The following is a 20,825-nucleotide window of genomic DNA, read 5'->3' as shown; positions in this document are numbered from 1 at the left end:
CCATGTGAAAGAATGAATGTGTACGTTCTCTCCATTGGAAAGAATGAATGTGTTCGTTCTCTCCATGTGAAAGAATGAATGTGTTCGTTCTCTCCATGTGAAACAATGACTGTTCGTTCTCTCCATGTTAAAGATTGAATGTGTTCGTTTTCTCCATGTGAAAGAAAGAATGTGTTCTTTCTGCCCCTGTGAATGAATAAATGTGTTCGTTCTGTCCTCGTGAATGAATTAATGTGTTCCTTCTCTCCATCTGAATAAAAGAATGTGTTCTTTCTCTCCATGTGAAAGAATGAATGTGTTCTTTCTGTCCTTGTGAATGAAAGAATGTGTTCTTTCTGTCCTTGTGAATGAATGAATGTGTTCTTTCTGTCCTTGTGAATGAAAGAATGTGTTCTTTCTGTCCTTGTGAATGACTGAATGTGAATGAATGTGTGAATTAGTTTATCTCCATGTGAAAGAATGAATGTGTTTGTTCTGTCCATGTGAAAGAATGAATGTGTTCGTTCACTCCATGTGAAAGAATGAATGTGTTGTTCTCTTCTCCATGTGAAAGAATGAATGTGTTCGTTCTCTTCATGTGAAAAAAGTGTGTGTTTGTTCTCTCCAAAAGAATGAATGTGTTTGTTCTCTCCATGTGAAAGAATGAATGTGTTCGGTCTTTCTATGTGAAAAAATGAATGTGTTTGTTCTCTTCATGTGAAAAATGAATGTGTTTGTTCTCTCCATGTGAAAGAATGAATGTGTTTGTTCTCTCCATGTGAAAGAATGAATGTGTTTGTTCTCTCCATGTGAAAGAATGAATGTGTTTGTTCTCTCCATGTGAAAGAATGAATGTGTTCGTGTTTGTTCTCTCCGTGTGAAAGAATGAATGTGTTTGTTCTCTCCATGTGAAAGAATGAATGTGTTTGTTCTCTCCATGTGAAAAGAATGAATGTGTTTTGTTCTCTCCCATGTGAAAGAAAGAATGAATGTGTTTGTTCTCTCCATGTGAAAGAATGAATGTGTTTGTTCTCTCCGTGTGTTCTTCTCTCCGTGTGAAAGAATGAATGTGTTTGTTCTCTCCATGTGAAAGAATGAATGTGTTTGTTCTCTCCATGTGAAAGAATGAATGTGTTCTCTCCATGTGAAAGAATGAAAGTGTACGTTCTCTCCATGTGAAAGAATGAAAGTTTGTTCTCTCCATGTGAAAGAATGAAAGTGTACGTTCTCTCCATCCATGAAAAGAATGAATGTGTTTGTTCTGTCCTTTATGTGAAAGAATGAATGTGTTCGTTCATGTGAAAAGTGGATGTGTTTGTTCTCTCCATGAATGAATGTGTTTGTTCAAATGTGAAAGAATGAATGTGTTTGTTCTCTCCATGTGAAAGAAATGAATGTGTACGTTCTGTCCTTGTGAAAGAGAAAGAATGAATGTGTTTGTTCTCTCCGTGTGAAAGAATGAATGTGTTTGTTCTCTCCGTGTGAAAGAATGAATGTGTTTGTTCTCTCCCATGTGAAAGAATGAATGTGTTCCGTGTGAAAGAATGTTCCATCTCCCATGTGAAAGAATGAATGTGTTTGTTCTCTCCATGTGAAAGAATGAAAGTGTACGTTCTCTCCATGTGAAAGAATGAATGTGTTTGTTCTCTCCGTGTGAAAGAATGAAAGTGTACGTTCTCTCCGTGTGAAAGAATGAATGTGTTTGTTCTCTCCATGTGAAAGAATGAATGTGTTTGTTCTCTCCATGTGAAAGAATGAAAGTGTACGTTCTCTCCGTGTGAAAGAATGAAAGTGTACGTTCTCTCCATGTGAAAGAATGAATGTGTTTGTTCTCTCCATGTGAAAGAATGAAAGTGTACGTTCTCTCCATGTGAAAGAATGAATGTGTTTGTTCTCTCCATGTGAAAGAATGAATGTGTTTGTTCTCTCCATGTGAAAGAATGAATGTGTTCGTTCTCTCCATGTGAAAGAATGAATGTGTTTGTTCTCTCCATGTGAAAGAATGAATGTGTACGTCTTTCTATGTGAAAGAATGAATGTGTTTGTTCTCTCCATGTGAAAGAATGAATGTGTTTGTTCTCTCCATGTGAAAGAATGAATGTGTTGTTCTCTCCATGTGTTTGTTCTCTCCATGTGAAAGAATGCATGTGTTTGTTCTCTCCATGTGAAAAAATGAATGCGTACGTTCTGTCCTTGTGAAAGAATAAATCTGTACGATCCACCCATGTGAAAGAATGAATGTGTTTGTTCTCTCCATGTGAAAGAATGAATGTGTTTATTCTCTCATGTGAAAAAATGAATGTGGTCGTTCTGTCCATGTGAAAGAATGAATGTGTTTGTTCTCTCCGTGTGAAAGAATGAATGTGTTTGTTCTCTCCATGTGAAAGAATGAATGTGTTTGTTCTCTCCGTGTGAAAGAATGAAAGTGTACGTTCTCTCCGTGTGAAAGAATGAATGTGTTCGTTCTCTCCATGTGACAGTAAGAACGTGTTCGGTCAATCCATTTGAAGTAAACGCGCGAGTTATACCTAAAACGGGCTTATTCTAATTTAGCTTCTGTTTAAAATTAATGTCATAGTATGTATATATACCCTCTGGTAATAGTCGGGTATTTACCTCAGTTTAGCTTCCAGCACTCAGTCAGTGTTAAATTCTCTAAATACTTGAAATGTGTGTCTCCTGAAATCTCCTCCGCTGTTTATGAACATGTTCTCCAATGACGGCCAACTGCTGCTGCTGCTACTTCGACTACAACAACTACTACTACAACAACAACAACTATTATTACTACTACTACTACTACTACTACTACTACTTACTACTTTGTATATTCTTCTGATTGCATTTGATTCTCGAACGTACCAAGCCAAGGCGGAGAAGTGCAACAAGAGTTAAAAACTTGACTATCCATGCTAATGAAGAATTCTCGGAAATAGATAGGCATGTTGAACCTGAACATGAGGGGCAGGGATGCGACTGTTAATGGTAAATGAAATGAACTGATGATGAGAGTGTAGATGTACAGGGTAATGTTAACAAGCCTCTCTCGCTAGCGTCATGGATGTTTCCAACCTGCCTCATTACGCCGCGTCACGCGTGGCCTGCCTCCGCTATATCCAGGCAGTAAACGCTGATACGTCTCACACTCGGGATGACGGGAACTTCGCTGATGGGGAAAAACCAGGCCGGGCCAGGAAGAAAATCAATTTCGGCGCTGTTTTAGTTTGTTTATTTCTTGTTGTTTTTCATACTGAAATTCTGTGCGTTTAAGTAAGTTATTTAAATCACTTGGCGTCGAGGCCGTGCAGTTTAAGACAGTACAGTTGAACCTCGTAGTGAAGTGGTATTTTAGTTGATGGACGGCTCAATGTGTCGGTTTCTGTATGTGATTCTACGTCAGTGTGTCTCATGTCTAGCTAGCACATCCATACCCATATACCACCATCCATACACCCATCTACCTCCTGTCTATATACCGCCATCAAATACCCATCTACCCCGTCTAACTACAACCATCCATACACCCATCTACCTCCCCTGCCTATCTACCACCATCCACACACCCATCTACTTCCCCTGCCTATCTACCACCATCCATCCATCCATCTCCTTCTCCTGTCCATCTACCACCAGCCAGACACCCGTCTATCTCTCCTGTCAATCTAGAACCATCCATCCATCCATCTCCCTCTCCTGTCTATCTAGAACCATCCATACACCTATCTACCACAATCCATACGCCAACCTACCTCTCCTGTCTATCTAAAACCATCCATACACCCATCTACCACAATCAATACACCAATCTACCTCTCCTGTCTATCTAGAACCATCCATACGCCCATCTACCACCATCCATACGCCAATCTACCTCTCCTGTCTATCTAGAACCATCCATACACCCATCTACCACCATCCATACACCCATCTACCTCTCCTGTCTATCTAGAACCATCCATACACCCATCTACCACCATCCATACACCGATCTACCTCTCCTGTCCATCTAGAACCATCCATACAACCATCTACCTCTCCTGTCTATCTAGAAACATCCATACGCCCATCTACCACCATCCATACGCCCATCTACCTCTCCTGTCTATCTAGAACCATCCATACACCCATCTACCACCATCCATACACCCATCTACCTCTCCTGTCTATCTAGAACCATCCATACATCTACCACCATCCATACACCCATCTACCTCTCCTGTCTATCTAGAACCATCCATACGCCCATCTACCACCATCCATACACCCATCTACCTCTCCTGTCTATCTAGAACCATCCATACACCCATCTACCACCATCCATACGTCCATCTACCTCTCCTGTCCATCTAGAACCATCCATACAACCATCTACCTCTCCTGTCTATCTAGAACCACATCCATACGCCCATCTACCACCATCCATACGCCCATCTACCTCTCCTGTCTATCTACAACCATCCATACACCCATTTACCACCATGTATACACCCATCTACCTCTCCTGTCTATCTACAACTATCCATACACCCATCTACCTCTCCTGTCTATCTAGAACCCCCCATACACCCTTCTACCACCATGTATACACCCATCTACCTCTCCTGTCTATCTACCACAATCCATACACCCATCTGCCTCTCTGTCTATCTACCACCATCCATACACCCATCTACCCTACTGTCCATCTACCACCATCCATACGCCCATCTACCACCATCCATACGCCCATCTACCTCTCCTGTCTATCTAGAACCATCCATACACCCATCTACCACCATCCATACACCCATCTACCGCCTGTCTATCTACCACCATCCATATACCCATCTACCGCCTGTCTCTCTACCACCATCCATACACCCATCTACCGCCTGTCTTTCTACCACCATCCATACACCCATCTACCGCCTGTCTCTCTACCACCATCCATACATCCATCTAGCCCCTGTCTATCTACCACCATCCATACGTCCATCTACCGCCTGTCTCTCTACCATCATCCATACATCCATCTGCCTCCTGTCTATCTACCACCATCCATACACCCATCTACCACCTGTCTATCTACCACCATCCATACACCCATCTACCTCCTTTCTATCTACCACCATCCATACACCCATCTACCTCCTGCCTTTCTACCACCATCCATACATCCATCTACCACCTTTCTATCTACCATTACACCATCTTCCTACTGCCTATCCACCACCTTCCCTTCACCCTTCCCACTTTCTCCTTCTAACCACCTACACGCCCCCATATCTCTCCATTCTCCCGTCTTAACCGACACACCACTTCTCTCTCCTCCCCCACCCATCTGCCTCCCTTGTCTTCAATTCCCTAATCTCGAATTACCCCGTTTACCGATAAATTATGCATCTTAATCCGTTTTATCCGTTTATTTATTGAGCGAAGAAATATGTGGAGTTTTTCCAACCCAAATATAAGCAATAAGCTATGTTTCGGTTTATTTATTTAATGTTTATTTCAGTTCATGCATACGTAACTAACATATTTTCCCCACGATTGGTGAGGACTAACGAAATGATGTCTACCCTTATTAGTTTTCACTCCATTTCTATCCGAGAACTCGCCGGAACCAAACGTTCTATTAACCGTTTTTAATGTGAAATGCTGAAACTAATTCCGTAACATCCATGCATCATTTGATTAACCACCGCTGAATTTTTTTCTAAAAAATAACATATATATATATATATATATAGTTAAGTTTTGAGAAGAACAAAACCAGAGAGTCAGCACTTCTCCGGGAGACACCAGAAATGGGCTTCACACATTGTACCCATGTGGGAAATCGAACCCGGGTCTTCGCCGTGACGAACGAATGCTTTAACCACTAAGCTAGGCCACCGCCCCTGGGACGTCAGGAGTGTAGAAGGTGATTGGTTCAATCCCAAGGTCGCGCCCTACCAAAACATATCAGAAGGTGGCCATTGTTGTTACCATGCCTGGTGCTCGGCATGAAGCGGAGAAACGGTGTGGAGCTAATGCCTGGATGGGGTATCCATAGTAAACTGTTGCATTGTACATGTATTACAGTGGGCTTGAGCTATAAGGGGCAGTGGGGTAGCCTAGTGGTTAAAGCGTTCGCTCGTCACGCCAAAGACCCGGTTTCGATTCCCCACATAAGTACAATGTGTGAAGCCCATTTCTGGTGTCCCCGCCGTGATGTTGCTGGAATATTGCTAAAAGCGGCGTAAACCCAAACTCACTCACTAACTTGAACTATAGGACCGGAATAGGACCAACAAGCAGACATACAAACACGCACACACGCGCGTAAGCACGCACGCATATATGTATATATGCGTCGCTTTTTAAGTGCAGAATCTTGAAGACAACGTTCAGTCACATTTCATCTTACCTACCATGTGCTGCGAGGTTAGCGCGGATGAACGATTGCCATATCTCTATCTCATAAAGGTGTCTTTGTTCAAAAGCAAACTGAAATATATCTTGGCCACACCTATCTGCGTGAGTGCCTAAATTCCATAGGTAAAAATATACTGATGTCCTCCCTCGCCCAATGCATACAAAACTATAAAATACAGCGACCGATATGCCCATTATTCAGTGTAGTTGTCTCGATACAATATCAGTTTTGTGGTCTTAGAATAGACATGTGAGATAATCCTCGACAATCTAATGTGTAATAGGTCTATCCTGTGATGAACCATAAATAACCTAAATTTACTTCGCTTCGTTTTGCGTCTTTGCCTAATAACACAAAAACCCGAGAATTGTACTGATATGTCATATGATATGAAATACCATTATTTAACGAAACTATTGGAGTAATGGATCTCCGAAGTTGTCATAACAATATGGAGATAAAATTCCCTAGACGATCGAGGATGATCAAACATCTTGGATTCGAACCCATACCTAGAAACGTTTCTCGTTAAATTTGTTACTACTATCAACAATTCTGTATTTTGTGCTATTTTTCTGGGAGCTTTGGTTTTAATGTATAGGAATGTTTACGGTAAACTCAGTTCTCCTTGCATCACGGGAAAAAGATATTTTCCTTACAACGCAGGGGACATAGGACACGTTTACGAGTGTTACATATACAGGCTTGCAAAGAACCCACTAGGATATGCGAAATTTGAAGACTCAGGCCCTATGCAGTGCTCAGTGATCCCAAGTAAAATATTCTCTTTATTCCCGGAGACGGAAAAACCTACGTATGCAAACTTAGACCATTTTAAACATTAAAATTGACGACCACCCAACGACAGTATAAATAAAAACAAGAAAAAAGACTTGTTGATGATCTAATGGCGTTATCAGAGAGACAGAGGATGTTATGTTTATTTTACTCAATAAGTAGGCAGGTAAACATGCCTTTTGGCAATAGTCTAACAAATAGGTGTCAGCGGTTATGATTTAGTAGCTTTCATTAAGCGGCCCGCCTATCGCAGGCTCCACACAGCGACGTGAGTCTAAGGCGGTGTTAGGAGGTCAGTTACACAACACTGTGATGCGCAGTAGATACGTTTCAGCTGACAATGTCACAGCCGTGATAGGTGCCCAGTTTGTATCAGCTTCTTATTTCAAGTGCCTTCCTTTGATCTCAACGACTCCCATAACCCCAGATCTCTTCAAACGACATGGAATATACGTGTAAAATATTTGAAGAAAGAGAACGCATCTATGGGTTTGACTTCTTGACTAATGTATGCCAAGGAATGTTATTTTCTTAAGAGGTTTATCAGACAAGTGATCAGGGGATGTGTGTAGAAAACGAGAGTCGTGTATCTTTATCAAACACTTGTATGCCCATCTACTGCATCTTTCAATTATGTCGGGGCAATTTAGACAGTTTTAAAGTCGAAAAACACATAACCCGTAAGAAACAAATATACCGAACAGCTGTACCGTTTGTGGACGGGAGTTTTGATAAGCAACTTAAGTCGACTACAGCGCTGCGATTCGCTGTGCATAGCTGCGTTTCTGATGCGTGCCATAATATGATCGTGGGTTTGAATCCAAGTTCCTATATGTTTCTTGGTTTGTTATCTCCAGTCCCAGGTTCACCAGAGTTATATTTACTTGGCCTTTCATCTCTCATCTAGACTAACAACTTGTCTCTGAAATGAACATTTTACAGAAAAAAAGCTAATAGTGCAAAAAATAAAATATAATGAAAAGGAGCCCTGAGACTTTCTTCATTTTCAGCCTGAAGCTGTGGAAATCTAGACTTGCCACATTTTCTAGACTTGCGTGGGCTTTCTTGGATATATTTACTTCAGGGTCTGTATGAGTGAGTGAGTGAGTTGGGTTTTACGCCGCACTCAACAATTTTCCAGCTATATGGCGGCGGTCTGTAAATAATCGAGTCTGGACCAGACAATCAAGTGATCAACAGCATGAGCATCGATCTGCACAATTGGGAACCGATGACATGTGTCAACCAAGTCAGTGAGCTTGACCACCCGATCCCGTTAGTCGCCTCTTACGACAAGCATGGGTTACTGAAGATCAATATTCTAACCCGGACCTTCACGGGTATATTTAATTCAGGGTCTGTATGACAGACTATCCCTCATCAGACACGCCGTGATTTAGACAGGCTGTTCCAAACAGCGTTAATCCAAACACAATCACTCACTCAGTGGAAAGGGTTTCCGTATGATTCCTTACTACTTATAGGGGTGGTGTGGTAGCCTAGTGGTTAACGCGTTCTCTCGTCACACTGAAGACCCGGTTTCGATTCCCCACATGGGTACAATGTGTGAAGCTCATTTCTGGTGCCCCTCGCCGTGATATTGCTGGAATATGGCGAAAAGCGGCTTAAAACTAAACACATTCACTCTTCACTACTTACAACCCACGTGCATAGATAAAAATGTCTTCAACTTTAATTTCAAGTTCTGTTAAATCTCTCTTTTCCGGAACTCGGAATACATTTGTAACGTTAATGTATGTACAGAGTGACGTCACTGCAAACACGTGGTTAGTTTATTCGGGAATGTGTTACCCTTGACAATTTGCAAAAATAACGTCCAGTTTAGCGAAATTTCGCTATATGATGGAATCCCGTCATAACAAAAGAGAATAAAAATCGTCACAGTTAGACGTCTTTATCATCCACCAAAACCAGTGGACGCCGAAGACAAGCCTGTGGTGAAAATTCCGTGAATGAGATACAACACAGGACCGGCATATGTGTCTAGACTCTCACAGGAATATAAGTTTGGTTGTGCTTTTAAGCCCATTTTGATTTACTCAGCTTTCTTAATGTGTTCATCTCGTTCCTTTGATGATGAAATGCGGCACCTCAATATGCCAAGTGTCTAGTTTTCGTTAATTCCATATACCCAGATCTGTATCTCACTCCCCGTCAATGAACAGCTTTACAGACTTAGTTATAAAATGTTTTATTCAGCTTCTCAGTAATAAATGTGAAAGTAGTGAAAAAAGACCCGTTGTCTATGACAAGATCTCTTCCTGTATGCAGAGATAAAAGTGTTTACTGTGTGGAGCTCACTTGCAGCTGGGATTCCTTCGCTCATCCACCATGTTTGTTTGTAATTAACGCCATTGTAGCTCGCATTCGGACTGGTTACATCTTGAGGCTGACTGTAAACGCTCCTCCAGTCTGTGTCGTGAGTGATGGGTGCCGGTTGTACGTCAGCCAGGTGATCGCTACCAGACAGTTAAATGGGGCTTTTATTAGCGCCTCGCTCGTCAGGGAAATAGTGGTTACAGTGGCGATGACAGACGACGGCGGAGAACTGTGTGAATGGAGTGAACTTTCTAGATTTAGAGTTCACGTTACTTCACTGTTAACCGTGCTATGTCGGTACATCGTTTGGAGTATGGTTGTTGCCATGCATGTGCCCCCAGTCATGTCAGTGTAACTTCTTGAGAGTGCCTATAGTTCAGCATGTGCCCCCAGTCATGTCAGTGTAACTTCTTGAGAGTGCCTATAGTCCAGCAGGTGCCCCCTGTCATGTCAGTATATCGTCATGTGCCTATAGTCCAGCAGGTGCCCCCTTTCATGTCAGTATATCGCCTTGAGTGTGTCTCTAGTCCAGCAGGTGCCACCTGCTATGTCAGTATATCGCCTTAAGTGTGCCTCTAGTCTAGCAGGTGCCCCCTTCCATGTCAGTATATCGCCTTGAGTGTGCGTCTAGTCAAGCAGGTTCCCCCTGTCATATCAGTACATCGTCTTGAGTGTTCCTCTTGTCAAGCAGATTCCCCCTGCTATGTCAGTATATCGCCTTAAGTGTGCCTCTAGTCCAGCAGGTGCCCCCTTCCATGTCAGTATATCGCCTTGAGTGTGCGTCTAGTCAAGCAGGTTCCCCCAGTCATGTCAGTATATCGTCATGAGTGTGCCTCTTGTCCAGCAAGAGCCCCCTACCATGTCAGTATATCATCACGACTGTGCCTCTTGTCCAGCAGGTGCCCTCTGTCATGTCAGTATATCGCCTTGAGTGTGCCTATAGTCCAGCAGGTGCCTCCAGCCATGTCAATATATCGCCTTGAGTGTGCCTCTAGTCCAGCAGGTGCCCCCTGCCATTTAAGTATATCGTCATGAGTGCCTCTTGTCCAGCAGGTGCCCCCTGCTATGTCAGTATATCGCCTTGAGTGTGCCTCTAGTCCAGCAGGTGCCCCCTACCATGTCAGTATATCGCCTTGCATGTGCCTCTAGTCCAGCAGGTGCCCCCTGCTATGTCAGTATATCACCATGAGTGTGCCTCTTGTCAAGCAGGTGCCCCCTGTCATGTCAGTATATAGGGCTGCGCAATATAACCGGTTTAACCGGTATATACTGGTTCAGACATGGAAAGTTGATACGAAAACGATTTTTTTACACCGGAAGTCATGCGTACATTTTATTAAAGCTTAATCAGGCATAGTGATTTTGTTGTGTTTTTGCTTTATAAATCAAGCATTAACTTCCTGCAATATATTGCAATACATATCGCAATATATGCTTGCGCATCGCAATATATCACAATATGAAAATTCTCTGCAATACCCACCCCCACGTGCCTCTAGTCCAGCAGGTTCCCCCTGTCATAGCAGTACATCGTCTTGAGGGTTCCTCTTGTCAAGCAGGTGCCCCCTGTTATGTCAGTATATCATAATGAGTGTTCCTCTTGTCAAGCAGATGCCCCCTGTCATGTCAGTATATCATCATCAGTGTGCTTCTAGTCCAGCAGGTGCCATCATTCATGTCAGTATATCATCACGGGTCTGCTTCTAGTCCAGCAGGTGCCCCCAGTCATGTCAGTATATCATCACGTGTGTGCCTCTTGTCCAGCAAGAGCCCCCTACCATGTCATTATATCATCACGAGTGTGCTTCTAGCCCAGCAAGTGCCCCCAGTCATGTCAGTATATCATCACGAGTGTGCCTCTAGTCCAGCAGGTGGCCCCAATCATGTCAGTATATCGCCTTGAGTGTGCCTCTAATCCAGCAGGTGCCCCCTGTCATGTCAGTATATCGCCTTGAGTGTGCCTATAGTCCAGCAGGTGCCCCCTGCCATGTCTGTTTATCGCCTTGAGTGTGCCTTTAGTCCGACAGGTGCCCTTGCCATGAGTGTGCCTCTAGTCCAGCAGGTTCCCCTGTCATATCAGTATATCGTCACGAGTGTGCCTTTCGTCCAGCAGGTGCCCCCGGTCATGACAGTATATTTTCTTGAGTGTGCCCGTTGTCATGTCAGTGTAAACTATTTCAAATATTCCTCTAATCCAGCAGGTTCCCCCTTATCATCTCAGTACATCGTCTTGAGTGTTCCTCTTGTCAAGCAGGTGCCCCCTGTTATGTCTGTGTAAACTATTTCGGATATGTCTTTTGTCAAGCATGTGCCCTTGCCATGTTTTCGTTCAAGATCAATTACACCTAATGTTCTAGTTTAGTTGAGTACCATTGATGTTCACGTGACGTCCATTGTGTGAAGTCCGGGGTTTTGTATTGCAGGCCAAGACTGTGAGAGGGGCACCCACACATGCCATAGGGACGCAGTGTGTCTCAACTCCAGAAGATCATACCAGTGCCGCTGTAAAACAGGTTTCTATGGAAACGGGAAGATATGTGTTGGTGAGTACACTTTCGTCAGATTGTTTGTTTCAGTTCAATGTTATATCTTATTGATATACGTAAACACTATTCCTCTCGGTCGTATAGTTGTAATAATGCTAAAACCAACATTTCAAGTCATATAATCTATATATATGAGGATTGGATGGTTATAATGGATCCTGACTATGAGAAGTAAATGGCTGTTGATTGTGAAGAATGGCCAACCAACAGTCTTGATGTTACATCGTACATGGCCACAGGAGAATTGTCACTGCTGATTACATCGTAAAACAACATTCATTCATTCTGGGGTGTTCGGATTGGTATAGTGGGTGAAGGCATACTAAGAGGCCCAAGTTCAGATCATCACAGGCTGACATCGTGATATAGATGGAATATTATTACAAGCTTTAAAAATCATTCCTGAGTTCACGTTACCGACACACATCTAGTGGGAATGGGAAGGAAAATGCTGCTTGTCTCATCCCCGGTTTGGATTTGGCATAAGAATAGGTACCCAGCAATATATGCTGGACTTTGGAGTCAGCAAATTGGATCTGTTTGCCAAGGTGCGGGGCATCGTTCCCCGATGGCGGGGGACCCTCCTTATCGGATGCGGCCCTAAAGGTGGAATATTTCTTCATTGAACAACAGCTTAAACTATGCATCGTCTTGCCACTTTTATCTTCAGACGACGACGAGTGTGAGTTTGAGAACGGCGGCTGTGTACACTCGTGTCAGAACAGTCCTGGCAACTATTCCTGCAGCTGCCTAGCTGGGTTCGAACTCACCAAAGATGGCCACGACTGCAAGGGTAAGTAATTCTAAAACATACGTCTAAACATGACATCATTACTGAAGCTACTTTATACAAGCTAAAGTTCGACAAATTATTGTCTGGGTCCAATGACACAAAAGATCACCACGACCGCGTGTGTATGTCACCGAAGCTATTTACCTCCCCTTGGGCGGTGGGGTAGCCTAGTGGTTATTTAAAGCGTTCGCTCGTCACCTCGAAGACCCGGTTTCGATTCGCCACATTGGTACAATGTGTGAAGCCCATTTCTGATGTCTCTCGCCGTGATATTGCTGGAATATTGCTAAAAGCGGCGTAAAAGCTGAGTGAAATACAGTGGTCCACAGATTACTACTTTTGTTTCCATGGCGATGGAGTGCCCTGTAGTTAAACCGGTGGTTCCGATGTATTACTGATGGCTGAAGGAATTGTGGTCGGTTAACTGTTCACCTTATCACCACGTCTAGACTCTGTACTTGTCATGTGTGAAAACTAAGAGATCTTCTCTATGCAATGTGCCCGGATACGCTGGTTCTGGGTTCGACTCCCAGTTTCATTCCGATTTTGATGTTTTGTTTGACAGCATTAGAGGCTGTTTGTAGTGATCGTCTTCACCTTTAACACAGAGAGCAGACGCGTCGGGATTTGGGTGGTCAACTGGTTAAAGCGGGTTTGAATCCAAGTCACTGATAATCAAAGCTTAACGGTGACAGGAAGTTATACATTTGTATTTTCTGTCTGCAGACAAGAACGAGTGTTTTGAGAACAAGGGAGGCTGCCAACAGCAGTGTCAGAACACGGTAGGATCCTACCAATGCAAGTGTCACGCCGGCTACTCACTGGAGGAGAACGGAAGGAGCTGCAAATGTATGTCAGCGTCCGTAGAAAGTATACTCATTTGTCTAAGTAACTGATATGGCGTTTCTATTTATCTTTTGTTTAACAATATTTGCATTCTTTGGAAATGATATTTGTTTCTGATGTTAACGAACGACAAAAATTAATGGTGTTTTGTTGGTCTCCTTGGTGGATAGGTCATGTTTCTATTTCTTTTACCCTCGAAAACTTAGGTTCTGGGTTCGAGTCTCAGTTCGCTGATGTTTCTAGTTTTGTCGGCACCACGTGGTCGTGAGTCCGTATACTTGTTCGCGATGGTCCAAGTTTGTTCAGAATCATATCTATTCTCTTACACTCGCGCTTCTGTTTTATTTCGAGCTATCACACTATGATGTAACTGAAATACGTATTAAAGTTGAATTAAACCCGTTGCTAAACAATGGTTAATGCTGGTCAACAGTGACACAGTATCACAGAGTAGAGATCCCTTATACTTCATGCTTTTCGTGAAAGCCGAATCCAGGATTCGAACCCACTATCCACTGGTCAGCCATTATATGTGTTATCAGTGTGTTCTGTGCAGTAGGAACATATTGTCGACAGCACCTGGGCTGCGCTCACCACTGCAAAACAACACCCCAGGCAGGCACCATCTGCGCATGTCGAGACGGATACCGGATACACAAAAATGGCAAAGATTGTATTCGTAAGTAGCAAATATTCTTAAATTCTAAAAATGATATTAGCCTACATCCCATTTGACGATTTTAAAGGTTAGATTAAATCATGTGATGTTCAAGTCATGATGTTTAAGTTTTCCTAATATTTTGAAAGTATCATCTCATTAAACTTAGATTAAAGTTATTTGGACGAAAACTTTCTACTCCTTGAGTTGCAAAGGTGTATTGGATTGAAAACGTTTTGGTCACTTTGTCTAATTCGCCACTCACAGATTCTACGTGATTAGGGGATTGGTCTTACAGGAAAGCGCAATGTTGAAGAGAAAAACAAGATTACCTTATGTGACAGTCACGTGGATGAGTGAAACTAGGGAACTAGTTCCAGTAGGCTTTGCTCCAAGTAGTGGTTGTGATTGTGTATGTAACTGCGTGCGTGCGTGCGCGCGCACGTGCGTTTGTAGTGTCAACAGTTTGTACGTTCGCTTCTCTGATACGGCACTCTGTTCGATTCTTACCATAGGATCAGTCAGAACGCTAACCAACGTGAGACCCATCGCCTAGCGAGGTGTCCAGATTGGTAGTAATTGCTATTCTTGAAATGCGTTGAAGTAAGGACTGTATCGTAACATCTAGTTTCACAAGTCATCGATATAACCACGTTCAATCTCCATAATATTTCCTCTTCAGAGACTTGCCAGGTCGGCAATGGCGGGTGCCAGCACAAGTGTCAAGACACCCCGGATGGTTCAGTGTGTTCCTGCGCTGCTAAATACGTCTTGAGGGACGACAAGAAGACCTGCATCGGTAGGTGACAGGTTCTCTAGCTTAGTGCATCAAGGTCTGTATGGGAGGGTGAGTCAAACCATACCACCTACACACGGCTTTACCGCGGGTCAGGGGATCTTTGGATAACATTACGCTCCATTGCCAAATTATACGAAAGAATCGGAATTTCTATTGTAGACTCTATCTATTCACCCCGTTGCATCTCGTCTCTGAAACAATACTCGTTGTGGAACATGCCATGGTAATGTGTTACACATTGATCGAAACAGAAACAAAATGTAGAAGTTCATGATTTCTGTTGTTTTGAATAAAATGCTTTTAACACATATGCATTTAATGCACTGCCAAATATGGTAAATAGCAAATTCAACAACAAAACAACTTCTTTTACTATCATTTCCCTTCTTCTTTCTTTAAGTATACAAACACATTTAAGTTATGAAAAATATGTTCGTTTCGAATACAAGCACTGAAGTTAGCCTAATTGCAGAATGGTTGTAAATATGCAATGAGTGACTTCGGCTACAAAAAGTCCATACATTATTCAATGTGAGTTACCTGTGTTAATTATTTCTGTCGTAAAAATCTAGACTGTGTTCAGTCTTCTTCTCTTCACACGCCTGCACCGACTGTTCCGTATGCATGGGTTAGACTGGGTAGTCTTCTCTGGGGCCTAGACGCATGTCTCTTTCTGTCCACTATACTTCTATATACCTCGACAGCCTCCCGTAGAACAACCCACAGTCAATAACGTGAGAATGAAACTGCTCAAACTCTACACCAGATCTCTACTATGATTGTCGTTGGTTGGTTTTCAATAAGGGGTTTAGACACAGCTGTAAATGCAGCTTTGATATGAAAGTATATATGAATCTGTCAGGTGCTATTGCTTTGGGGGCAGTGTTAACGGTCTGCGGGCGATCTATGACGACGTATGGCTGTTTCTCCTGCAGCGTCTTGCGGCGTTAACAACGGGGGCTGTGAGCGTAAATGTGTTGACACTGCTGACGGGCCTCACTGCACGTGTCCCCGGGGCTATCAGCTGCATCAGGACGGCAGAAACTGCCTCGGTATGTCACGTCTTCCACAACACATTGTCATCATTGCCACCAAACAACTGACTTCATTGAAATAATACCAGACTTTCTTCTCATAATAAGCTGTTTAACTCATCGAAATTATATCGGCCATTATACCTGTGATAATATAGACTTATAACTTACATTCTTCTCTAAATCAGCCCATAGCCTTGTAAAATGATAGCTGTCATTTCTTTGGATAAACTTTTATTTATATCGGTTTAATATCCAGCATTATTTTCTTAATAAGTTCTCTGTCTTATAGAAATAATATCTGCCATTTAGTCTTACCTACGATATACCATTGGTTATATGGACACAGTAATCCTCTTCACATATTTAGATAAAGTATCTCCTTAAAATGTACTGTCATTGTTATTTTTATTAACCCTGAATTTTATCGACACAGTACTTCCCTTTCTCATTTGTGTCGGTAAAATAGAGTTGTGATTGTTTTATTAAAAACTTTGGATCATATGGACCACAGGCTAACTGTAGCGCAAAGAGGGTTGCGCAACAGAGAGAAAATTACCAGTCTTCCTATATTCGCTGTCATTTCTCTCTCTGTTGCGCAACCCTATTTGCGCTACAGTTTGCCTGTGTATGGACACAGTAGCCTAACGTAGATTCCTCGCATAATTAGTTCTCTGTATCAGTAAAATATCAGCTATTGTTTTATAATAGATCTTGGGTTATGCCGACAAAGTAACATCATTCTCATGAGTAGGCCTTTGCCTCTGTAAAATATAAGTTGTCATTGTGTTTTGATAAACCTTCGCTAATATCGACACAGTAACCTATTTGCTTGTCATAACTAGTTCTGTGCCTTAGTAAACTAACAGCTTTCATTGTATTATAATAAACATTCGCTTATATCGACACAGTAACGTAAGTGCTTGTCATAATAAGTTTTGTGCTTCAATAAAATAACAGCTGTCATTGTTTCGTATATCGTCAAAGTATCCTAAAATAAACTTTTGCTAATACTTATAAATTGTAATCGAATGTTTGTCTCAATAAAAAGCAGTCTTTACTTTTAAATTAAGCTTCCTTAATGTCAACACATTCACTTACACACTTTTATGTTTAGTTCCTTCATGAAAGAATATATCTTGACTGACAGCGTAACTAATATAAATACTAGTATTATATTTATTTTTCTTTCGTAAAACTTAGTCATCACAAATCCCGAGCGTCATGGAAACCGTTCATTAAAAGACGCCATGCTTTTGTATGACGCATACTTTTTATACATTGGAATGTTTTTAGCAGATATTTCTTATGGATGTGGAAAGGGTTTTGCCGCTCCTATTAAACAAAAGAAGTTGTTTTTCTTAAAAAGAGTATGTGGAGAAAACATTTTTGGAACGAATACAATTTGATCCATTACTTTGTGAAAGTATGCTCTTACATTCGAGGATGGTATTTATATACTCAAATTCATTATTATTTCGCAAGATCACAGGTCTAACTATATCGCAATATCTCTTTAATCGGTGTATGCTGTATCCAACAATAAATACTCTGCTTATCACTCGTAATTAAACATGCGGCCGATAGAACATGTTGCCACTCCGATAGATATCCTTTATACTTATTCTTTGTGGGTGAAGGTTCGCCGTCTGGTAGGTCTTGTTCCTCTTCATCTATCGCCTTTGCTGTCTTGCTTGTAGTTTAGTCTCAACTAACATTTCATTATAGTCTCATTTAGTTCCTTCAGTAATTTTTTATGTCTTATTAGCTATTAGCAACACGTTGCATAGTGTAATGTCTTGGGGAGATATGAGTAGTTTAATATTTAGTCATCCGTGAAGATCCGGGCTAGAATTGATCATCAGTAACCCATGCTGGTCGTAAGAGGCAACTAATGGGATCGGGTGTCAGGCTCGCTGACCTGGTTTACACATGTCATCGTATCCCAATTGCGTAGATTGATGCTCATGCTGTTGATCACTGGATTATCTGGTCCAGATTCAATTATTTACAGACCGCCGCCATATAGCTGGGATATTGCTGAGTGCGGCGTAAACGTAAACTCACTCACTCGTCTATTTTGTAATGCATACTTTTGCCAACTTTTTGGGGTCGGCGCTTTGGCTCAGTCGTTAAAGAGTCCTTGAGCAATACCAAAGCCCGGCTTCGATTCCTCACATGGTTACAATGTGTGTTACCCATATTTTGGTGTTCTCCGACGTGATACTGCTGGAATAGTGTTAAAGCTATGTAAATTCATATTCATTCAACGAAAATGTCCCTTTTGAAACTGCTATTTCTGGAGTTGACTGTCTCTTGATGCCCTATTGATGTTTTTGAACAGTATCCCCTGACCTTTTGTGCATGGTAAGGTGTACCGAATGTTTCAGATGTGGACGAGTGTCTGTCTAACAATGGCCAATGCAGTCATCAGTGCATCAACACCAGGGGGAGCTACGAGTGCGTGTGTCCGGCAGGGTATAAGGTCAACATTGACCAGAAGTCGTGTACAGGTGATTGTCTTTTGAGCTCCTAAACATAGTTGGTCCCATGACATGTTTTCATAACTAGCAGCATGTCATTTTAGGGCGTGTTCAAATCTCCTTGACGAATGCTGATGTGCCATGTAAGGGGGAATTCCCGTCCCCATAACGAACATTAACGTGTCATGTAATTGCGAATTCCCTTCTCCTTGACGAATATTAACGTGACATCTAGGGGGAATTCCCGTCTCCGTGACGAATATTAACGTGTTGTGTAAGAGGGAATTACCGTCTCAGTCACGAATATTAACGTGACATCTAAGGGGGAATTCCCGTCTCCGTGACGAATATTAACGTGTTGTGTAAGAGGGAATTACCGTCTCAATCACGAATATTAACGTGACATCTAAGGGTGACTTCCCGTCTCTATGGTGACCATTAACGTGCCATGTAAGGGGGAATAGCTGTCTTCGTGACGAATATTAACGTGACATCTAAGGGGGAATTCAAGTCTAATGAATGTTTGACATAAACACCAGTGATAGCTTATTCCAAATATGAAAGCTGTATTGAGTACACCTCTCTTTTGCAGACATCGACGAGTGTGCCCTCAACAATACATGTGACCACGTCTGTGTCAACACTCCTGGCAGTTTCCAGTGCAACTGTCGCCCTGGTTACCAGATGTATGGATCCACTCACTGTGCAGGTAACTACATATGTACAATGTGTATGATGCTCCTTGATATGCTGACACTGTAGCGTATAATGCCCCGTTTGTAATTATACCGCCATGTTGCTAGCGTATAATGATATAATGGTACCGTATACTGCCATGTTGGTACTTGGTAGAGAATAATGATCTAAATAATATACTCTAAACCGCCATGTTGGTTGAGGATAATGCCAATTGGTTGTGTATATTGTTATGCTGGGAGTATGTAGTGCCATGTTGGTAGTGTACAATGCCATTCTGATTGTGTATAATGCCACAATGGCAGTTCCGTAAAACTGACGGTATTAACCATTGGACCAGGAACGTGTCTGTCAACACTGTCGTCTTTATATCGCGGACAAACGCACAGTTTTCTACCAGACTTAGTTGATGTGGATTTCAACGTTTGTTAAACATGACTCACTTAATACCCTTTGTTTGCAGACATTGACGAGTGTAGCATCAACAATGGCGACTGCGCACATTCATGTTCGAACCGTATTGGTGGTTATGACTGTGTGTGTCGACCCGGGTTCAAACTCCATCCCAACAAGAAAGATTGCATCGGTGAGCTACATCACGCTGGTTATGTGTGTTTAGTTTGAATGTCCCTGGATCTCAGAATAATCATTTGGAGTTCTCAATTCATTATTGACTCTCTTTACTCGTGTTGTACTGGATATGCTGGATACAGAAGCGGGGATACAGAAGCTGGGCGGGGTTGCAGTGGTTAGAATAGGTTCCTACTTCCCCATAAATGTTGTAAGAGTCTGGATATATAATCGGTCGCTGTATAATATCGAACGATCGGATTTCGCCATGTGACTGAGTATGCCCGATGTGTCCTTATGGATACTCCCCGGTGAGATTTTCGTTAATCGGACTGTTTACTTGTCTTTAATATTGCAGACTGCGGCCATAAACAACATTCGATCACTCCATTTTGTATTTTAGAGTCGGCGAAATGCATTCCGTTATCAAACCCCTCCAAGGCAACGTTGTCATGCCGCAACGTGGCCGGTGGGGAGCAACAGTGCAGTCTCGCATGCAACAGGAACGCCAGGTTTACGTCAGGTGTGGCCACCCAGATCACGTACATGTGTGGACCAAGCACAGGGTACATGTGGAACTTTGAACGTAACAACTCCACACTCCCGTCATGCTCAGGTAGGTTCCCGAACCCATTGGGTGGTGGGGTAGCCTCGTCAAGCCGAAGACCCGGGTTCGTTTCCCAACGTGGGTACAATGTGTGAAGCCCTTCTCTGGTGTCCCCGCCGTAATATTGTTGGAATATTGATAAAGGAGGCGTAAAACTAAACTCACTCACTCAGAACCCAGTTACCTTCAGAGTAATGAGGACATGGCAGTTCAGGGGGCGGTAGGATAGGGTAATGGGTAACGTGTTTGCTTGTCACCAGAAGACCAGGTTCGATTCCA

General features: G+C 42.5%; 1 protein-coding gene across 2 annotated transcripts in view; it reads left to right on the top strand.

Moving 5' to 3' along the window:
* Nucleotides 1-20,825, top strand: part of LOC124270507 (signal peptide, CUB and EGF-like domain-containing protein 1) — a 60,666-nt gene that overhangs the window by 25,737 nt on the left and 14,104 nt on the right. The window contains exons 2-11 of one of the 2 annotated variants that reach the window (XM_046705525.1): nt 11,938-12,057; nt 12,731-12,853; nt 13,580-13,702; nt 14,256-14,378; nt 15,040-15,156; nt 16,092-16,208; nt 18,581-18,703; nt 19,266-19,382; nt 19,833-19,955; nt 20,343-20,555. In XM_046705525.1, the coding sequence (XP_046561481.1) occupies nt 11,938-12,057; nt 12,731-12,853; nt 13,580-13,702; nt 14,256-14,378; nt 15,040-15,156; nt 16,092-16,208; nt 18,581-18,703; nt 19,266-19,382; nt 19,833-19,955; nt 20,343-20,555 (1,299 nt within the window). The remainder of the gene's footprint in view (nt 1-11,937; nt 12,058-12,730; nt 12,854-13,579; nt 13,703-14,255; nt 14,379-15,039; nt 15,157-16,091; nt 16,209-18,580; nt 18,704-19,265; nt 19,383-19,832; nt 19,956-20,342; nt 20,556-20,825) is intronic. The other variant, XM_046705526.1, reaches the window with a different exon arrangement.

Source organism: Haliotis rubra, unplaced genomic scaffold (genome assembly GCF_003918875.1).
Source record: "Haliotis rubra isolate DU_JTF1 unplaced genomic scaffold, ASM391887v1 Scf152, whole genome shotgun sequence".
Classification (NCBI taxonomy): Eukaryota; Metazoa; Mollusca; class Gastropoda; order Lepetellida; family Haliotidae; genus Haliotis; species Haliotis rubra.
This window is presented reverse-complemented; position numbering and strand designations above follow the sequence as displayed.